The sequence below is a fragment of the Buceros rhinoceros genome, unplaced genomic scaffold, assembly GCF_000710305.1.
Source record: "Buceros rhinoceros silvestris isolate BGI_N320 unplaced genomic scaffold, ASM71030v1 scaffold10579, whole genome shotgun sequence".
Classification (NCBI taxonomy): Eukaryota; Metazoa; Chordata; class Aves; order Bucerotiformes; family Bucerotidae; genus Buceros; species Buceros rhinoceros.
Window position 1 is genome coordinate 28,331 of NW_010429765.1, and position 8,197 is coordinate 36,527.

An 8,197-nucleotide genomic window follows, 5' to 3' on the forward strand; every position below is an offset into this window, starting at 1 on the left:
GGGTGAGGCCACACCTTGAGTACTGTGTCCAGTTTTGGGCCTCTCACTTCAAGAAGGACTTTGAGGTGCTGGAGCATCTCCAGAGAAGGGCAACAAAGCTGGAGAGCAAATATTATGAGGAGAGGCTGAGGGAACTGGGATTGTTTAGTCTGGAGAAAAGAAGGGTGAGGGGAGACTCTCTACAACTCCCTGAAAGGAGGTTGTAGCGAGGTGGGGGTCAGTCTCTTCTCATAAGTGACAAGTGATAGGACAAAACAGACTGGCCTGAAATCGCATCAGGGGAGATTTAGGCTGGATATTAGGAAAAATTTCTTTACTGTGAAGGTCTGTGAAGCACTGGGACAGGCTGCCTAGGACAGAGGCGGAGTCACCATCACTGGAGGTGTTTAAAGTACATGTAGATGTGGTGCTGAGGGACATGCTTTAGTGGTGACCTGGCAGTTCTGGGTTAATAGTTGGGGTTGATGATCTTAAAGGTCTCTTCCAGCTGAAACTATTCCTTGATTCTATGACCTAGTTCTTTTCTGTAACTTATTCACTAGGTGGTTAATGCTTTCTATTAACATAGTGCTTAAAGTATGTGAATACAACCTTTGATTTATAAACTTACTTTCTAATGTCTCCCTGTTTTTACTTTCATCCATGCATATGCAAATCCGTATTTCATAACTGAATTATGAGGAAGGGGAGCATTGAGAAAAGAAACTTATATTTATATATGCTTACTTATGAAAGTAAAGTTTATCTTAAATAGCTTTAAAAATATATCACATAACATGAGATGCAGGATTGATAAATGCAGATAATGCACATGGTGAATTGAGTTGTAACTAAGCTCTGATTGGCTCTAAATTGGTATTACTCTATAGATGAAACTCTGCAGGATCAAACTTTGGCAAGATTCACAAATAGAGATTAAGAATTTGACTTAAAAGAATCAGATTGAAATACAATCTTCATTTTTGAGATAACATTTTCTAAATCTAGAGCAGAAGAGTAAAATCTCTCAATATTTAACATTCACTTATCTAGAATTTTTGAGGGCTGTTGCAACAGCAGCTTCTTTAGGCCTTCCAAAATAAATGATAATAGCAAGAGGGCACCGGAACTAGTGCCACGCTGTAGGAACACAGCAAGGGAGCACATTGACATCCAGCTCCCTCACCTGCACTCTAGTTCCACACTGTGACAATGTAGCTTGCTTGCCTATAAACCTAGTGCTGTCTCACAGCATGTGATCCTCTGCCCATCTTGGAGGAGATCCGTGACTGATTTTGCCTGCCACCATCATAAGTATCAAAGGAATAAATAGTAGTGAATTCTGATGCCAGTTTCTATGCATATCTGTAATAGCAGAGGATCAAGCTTGAGCTCATACGCAGGCATCATCAGCCTCTTTCTGCAGAGGCAAGTCACACAATTTATTATAAATACAATGAATTTATTTATTTTGAGCTTATGCTCAAATGTGGCCATCTAATATGACCTCATCAAATTTAGATGGGCTCAGATCTATCCCTCACAAGCAATACAAGTGAAACTGGAGCCGCTTTTCTCCATGCTACATACACAAATTTGAAAATTTTATTTCCCTTCTTGTAATTTTGATCCTAACTACTCTTTCTTCCTCCATCATCCATGTTTCAGAGTACTTGTGACCACCTCACATTTTCTAGACACTAGTTAATCCTAATCCCCTAAGTGTAATAATTAATTCTTTGTACATTGGTGAACTAATTTCAGATTTTGAGTATGCACTTCTATAAAAACATGGCAATTGCACATTTGCCAGTGCTACATATTTAATCTATGAGATACAATAACTATAGTTATAAAGAAAAAATTAATCCATAGCTAATTAAAAGAGCCATTTCAAAGTAGCTGGGATAATAAACACTTGATTTCTTGTGACCCTTGAAAATACTGTGCTTTACCTGAAAATAGTTTTCTTGGTAGCTCTGTATTATAAAAGCTAACAACACACTTACAGATTTGTATTCTAACTTGAGAGCTTGGCACCCTCATCAAGTAACCTGTTAGAAACAGAAAAAAACAAAACAATTTACAAAGTGTGTAATTCTTTTTAGAAAGTAATATTAACACTTCTATTTACAGTACTTAGTGTTTCCTTTGGTCATATCCCCTGCATATCTGTCTTTTCATGCAAAGTTTGATTATAAAATAAAGGGATTATAAAATACAGGGACTCCAGCACTGAAGAGGTCAATGGAGTCAATGCGGTTAATCAAAAAGTGACCTCCTCTGCCTTATGGCTGCAGACCCTTATAAGAGACAGGACGTTATTCCAGAAGTTGTGTAATTCAGAAGAAAGCTACCTCACTAGGATGTTGTCATCATTACCATGTTAGGAAGACTTCTTCCAGCAGACATGTTATGACATAAAGGAACCACAGAAAGAGATCCTTTTCCAAAAGATAAAGAGAATTCCATGGAGAGTTACAAGTGCCTCACATGATAATATAAACAACCTTTTATATTTCAGTATCTTTTTGGACATACACCTGTAAAGAGAATCTGGAACTACCCCAAACCAGGAGGCCATTCTGCTATCTACTTGGATCTGTGAAAGACTTCTAAAAATATTTTTTTTCTCACCCATTTCCAGGATAATCTTTTTTCCATATATGACAAGTTGATTGTGCTACCTCTTTACCATTTAAATTCTACCATTAAGTAAACTGATATATCACCTCTGCTCTATTCTGGATCCCTTCTGACCTACAGTGCTTGCAGTATTTCTTTGAAAATTACAAATGTGACATCAAGATCATAAAAAGGTGTTCTGGTACTAAGAGGTCCAGTGACCTTAAGGCATGACTTTTCCTCAACAGCTCTCTTAAAACAGATTTCTGAAAGATAGAATCTCATGACTCAGATGCAGCAGGAGGCTGAAGTCAGAAACTGCTGCTTCTAGTAAGGCATGGCACCACGCTGAGTTGTGTTTTGCCTTTGTAGGTGACAGGTTTCAGACTTTTCTGTTTTGAAGGTTTGAGCTGAGAGTCAGGGGTTACTGTTTCTCCTTTGTTTCTTCCATTTGGTTTCAAAGAAGCAGGAAGGATACACTTTCCCCTTATCCCAGGTTTCAGTGTTTATAGTAATATGCCAGGGCAAAATGAAATGAAACAGGCTATAGACAGGTTTAGTTCTTCAGCTGTACTGATAAAGTTATCTCATGTAGCTTCTGACACTGGCAAACGGGTAATTCTGCTAGCGAATCTGGAGGTTAGCTGCACAGCAAAGTAAGAATGGTTCTAACACTGAAAAGCACACAGAACTGAATGAATAATTGAAAGAAATTACTTTGAGTTTACTAAGGAGGTAACGAGAAACTCAGATTGTGCCAATACAGTTAATTTTATTATGGTATAATAATACTAATTTTATTATGGCATATCAGTTTACACTCACCCAGCTGTGCAATTGACTTTGAAACTGCCACAGAATAGCTTACTTCATCAGATAATTTCTTTTTTTGAAATGGTAACCTGCAAAATGAAATTTAAAAATATTACAACTATGCTTAAAACACTGCAGAAGAACACTCTAATCAAGTCACTAGAAAAGCTCAACAGCTTTTCTCTTCTTCCTTTGCAAATAATGACTCTTTTCCCGGGACAAATACATTCTTTGCAATGCTGATTCTACACTGAAAGTTCCAATTCCATAATCTGGCAACTACATTTTGGCAACTAGTGGTACATGTTTATAGGTAATATTTTCATAATTCACATTTGATGCAATAAGAAATACTGAATAAAGAAAAGTAATTTAAATGTGGAAGATTAAGTCCCAGAACCCAGGCACTGTTAGGCTATTGCAGAGCTAGACTATGCACAAACATGCGAAAGTGGAAAAAAAGGATCATACCCCTAGGCAAGACTTCTTGAAACTGATAAAAATAAAACAAAAACACTGGCTCCTAATATACCAATGATAAATTTACTTTATTAAGAAATAGTCAATAATATTTGTGATATACTCAGATATGACATAAACACATAAGTGCTAAAAATTCTCTAACAGTAAACATTAAGATGTTATGCTAAGGTCTCTGCAGGTCATCGTGTAGAAGCAGCTTTCTGGTAGGTTTACTTCTGTGAACATAGCCAGAGGAAAAGAGAGAGCAAATAATGGAATAAATCTGGGATAAAAAAAAAAAAAAAAGAAACAGGCATTGAAAAAAAAAGTGAGAAGATGACAGGTAAACCGAAGCAGTTACAAAAGAGTGGAAAATTTTATTACAAGAGTTCTAGTATATTCAAGGAAATTTTAAATAGCCCTTTCATCTAGTTACAGGCTTCTCTTTTTGTCATAAAGCAAACTTCTGGCTCTTCAAGGAGTGAGTCAATAGGACCCCCTTGGAAACAGCCCTTTAGGGACAAGGGAGCAGAACAGGGCTGGCAGATCTTTAAGGACACTTTTCATAGAGCGCCAGAGCTGTTGACCCCAGGTGTAAGAAATCAGGCAAGGAAGAGAAGAGACTCGCACGGCTGAGTGGAGACCTGCTGGTCAAGATAAAGGGCAAGCAAGCACTGCCCAGGCAGTGGAAGCAGGGACAGGTTTCCTGGGAGGAGTATAGGGACACTGCCCGGTTGTGTAGGGATGAGGTTGGGAAGGCCAGGGTGCAGTTGGAGATGAAACTGGCAAGGGATGCAAACAATAATAAGGGCTTCTCCAGGTAAGTCAATTAGAAAAGAAAGGTCAAAAAAAGTGTAGCCCCTCTGATGAGCAAGACTGGAAACTGGTTACAACAGGGTAGATTTAGACTAGATATAAGGAAGAAATTTTTTACAATAGGGTGGTGAAACATGGACATAAGTTGCCCAGAAAGGCGGTAGATGCCCAATCCCTGGAAACATTCAAGACCAGGTTAGACAGGGCTCTGTGCAACCTAACCTAGCTGAAGATGTCCCTGCTCTCTGCAGGGCTAGATGACCTTTGAAGGTCTCTTCCAATCCAAAGCATTCTATGATTCTACAATTTTATATGAGGTAGTAGTGAATTATGGGGGAATTTCCACAGTACAGAAATTAAAGCAAGCCTCAAGGGTGTAATCTTCCAAAATATATTCATTGCAGAAAACACAATTATTGCTGAACTGCTCTAAGAGATGAAAAGCCTTACTCACAACTACATTTTATCGACTTTATACACTCATTCTCAGTTTTGTCACGCTTCTGACAAACACTGAAGAAAACGAAACTTCGTGATGTACTTTCTCATTCTCCACTGTGTGGCAGCAAAGGAAAGAAGTACAAGTGATGGTGCTCAGGGAACTAAAAGATTCAGCTGAGAAGTTCTATGTTTATTAAACCTAACAACCTATTTGAATATATGGTTTTCTATGCAATTCATTTTATGTCTGGCATAATTTTTCTTTTGCTTATTCTCTCCAATTATAATTAAATGTAGGAGGAACTGTAGTTACAAACATTCCAGAAGTAAATTTATTAAATTACTAAGGAGAAGAAAACTACTGACAAGTGTGGATAACACCTAAATTCTATTCCACAAATAATGTAAAGTACAGTATGACAACGAAGATGCCCAAAAGTTCCTGCAAAATAAAGTAATTATAAATCCCAAATCCTCCAATTGTTGTGGCTCTTTCTTTTCTGAAATATGGGTTTCAGGTTTAAAAGTGTCTTTGTGTCACTTCAGTTTTTTAAACTCACTTAGGCAGCTTGTTTGAAACAGCAGAACATACCTCAGCCGGACTCAGCTGATGAATGTTTTGAGGCAAGCAGTCCCAGAACAACTTACTCAGGCTATAAGACACCTTGGGGAATCTTGCTTCCAAGCAAGCTGGGGCCAATTATAATCCAGTTTTGAATGATGTAATAGGTCCCTCCTTCAGGCCAACAGAAATTGGACTCAAGGAAAACACAGTCCATGAAAAGGAAGGATGATATAATAGATACCTTGCAGATATAAATGCCTTGTAGATAGATCTGTATGGACATGTCAGTTGCCTTACAAAATGTATGAACATGTTAATAAGCAGTGTTTAAATCTCTAAAAGAAGGGCTGAAGTACTCACCCACATAATTTAATAAGTTCACATAAAGATTCAGTGAAAGCTTCTTGTTCATTAATTTTTTCTGCACACAGGTTAAGAATTTCAATTATTTGTGCTAAATCCTTAAGGGGCTTTTAATTTAAAGTTAAGGAAATCAGGTTGTTTGAGCCGCTATGAATCAGAAGAAAAATTTGAAAACTGAATTCATCATACTTAAGACATGACCAAGAAAAAACAAGGCCAATGCTTTCAAAGTTAGATGTCTAAAATGAAGCATATGTGTCAATAGTTGGGCTTTTTGTAGCAGCCTTACTTTTACAAAAGTACAACTCTTGCAAAGCTGATTCAGCTTTCTTACCAGCTGAACTCACTGGAAGTTCAGCACTCAATATCTAAAAATACAGGCTGAAAAGTTTTTACATCACAGTGTTGGATTTATCTATCTAAATTCTGAGATAGTCTTGAGGTGTTTAAATTATTTCCTATTCTAGTCCCAAGTGACTAACAAAACCAAACACATATTATCTAGTTTGGGGTAGAGGCACAAGATCAAAACTGAACAGATCACTGAGACTGAGAAGTTATTACCAATCCACTGACTCGTGGGAACTGCCTGTAAGTACTCAACCACAACTCAGTTGTGATGTCATGTGGTAGTTTAAATCACTGTGCCAATTAGCTGAACTGTATGAAATTAATCACATTTTTCCATACACCCAGACCCTCTCTAGTACTTCTGATTATTGGAAGCCTTTCAATTTGTACTGCGAATATGAAGACAGTTTCAGATAAATTAGCGTGACTTTATTTTTCTTTAAAATGTCTTCTCATTGGAAGTCATTGCTATTTTATCTGCCTCTTCTTAAGTAGTGACAATTACTATGCTTATCTGTTCTGAGTTGAAAGTACACCAACTATATTTTGAACACTTTCAAATGCTGTAGGGAGGAGATTCCTCTATAGATTTTGTAATAAATGAGTCTAGCCTCCGGGAATCTTGTTGGACCTACTAGCCTTGGCTATGTGTGCACAAGAAGGCTGATGATGGGAATGTGTGTGGACCATCGCCGCTCTCCATGTGGAAGCACAGCACATCGTAAAACGCTTTGCTGAAAGGTCAGAGCATTATCATACATAAACCATCATGACTTCAGAATTCTACAGTGGCAAAAAGGATACAAGCCCATTTTCAAAATGCTTGGCTATCTTCCTGAGAGTTTTCAGCTGCTCTTTTTCTAAATCTTTCTGAAGTAAAAGAATGAAAAGCAGGTTTTAATTGCAGTTTGCTTTAGAACATTAAATGGTTATATTTATCCCCTTCTAAGTTTAAATGAAAGTGGAAACTAGATTTAAAAATCACAAGACAATGAAATTCTGAAAGTGCTTTGCAACAAGACTAGCTCCTTGATTAAGCCTCACTTCCAAGTACAGATTCTGCACTCTCGTAACTGAAGAGGCTTTTAAAAACTCTATCTTTTGTTCACACGTGTGGGCGCTTTCTCCGAAATTCTTTGTGATTCGGTGAAAGACAACTAAGAAATCCAAATGCACGTCACACATAACGTAATTGTATAAAAATGTAGATCTAAGTGACTTAGAGTGGAGATCTGCCACCACTAGGAAACAGTCTGCAAATTCAAAGTTGTGAACAACTGAAGTGAGGATATGTCAGGGTGTGTCAGTGTCAGGTATTCATTCCAGCTCTTCTGAGCACCTCCACGCTGCAACTTGAGGCAGGCCAGAAAGATGTTTCAGGAATCTACAAGCCCAGAATCCTAAGGGCATTTTATCATATATCTTATACTCTCTAGATAAGCAGTAAACAGTATTATCCAGCACAATTTTCTTCAGTAAGTAAGCTTATTCTATCAGCTCAGTATCAAAAAGGGAAGGACATGAACTACATCTCTGGGGGGCATTAAATTAAAATGTGGTATGTTTAATCCACTTCTTGTTTTCAGAACATAAATTATTATGTTTTATTTATTATAAAAATTATGGTTTTAGATAAAAAAATAACTGATGGCTTAGTGAATTTAATTCGAATAAATCTTCTTCTGGAGATCAAAAAGAGTCTGTGGAAGTCCATGTGATTATGCTCTCCATTGCGACTAGATAGTCATATTTGCTCCTCAACGCTGACCTTTGTATACAGTT

General features: G+C 37.4%; 1 protein-coding gene across 1 annotated transcript in view; it reads right to left on the minus strand.

The window, feature by feature from the left end:
* CFAP69 (cilia and flagella associated protein 69) overlaps positions 1-7,275 on the minus strand; it is a gene marked incomplete at its 5' end in the record, with an annotated part of 30,290 nt that extends 23,015 nt beyond the window's left edge. Inside the window, 4 exons of the mRNA XM_010142782.1 lie at positions 1,989-2,033; positions 3,430-3,506; positions 6,062-6,171; positions 7,220-7,275. Coding sequence (XP_010141084.1) covers positions 1,989-2,033; positions 3,430-3,506; positions 6,062-6,171; positions 7,220-7,275 — 288 coding nt within the window. The remainder of the gene's footprint in view (positions 1-1,988; positions 2,034-3,429; positions 3,507-6,061; positions 6,172-7,219) is intronic.
* Positions 7,276-8,197: the final 922 nt, after the last annotated feature.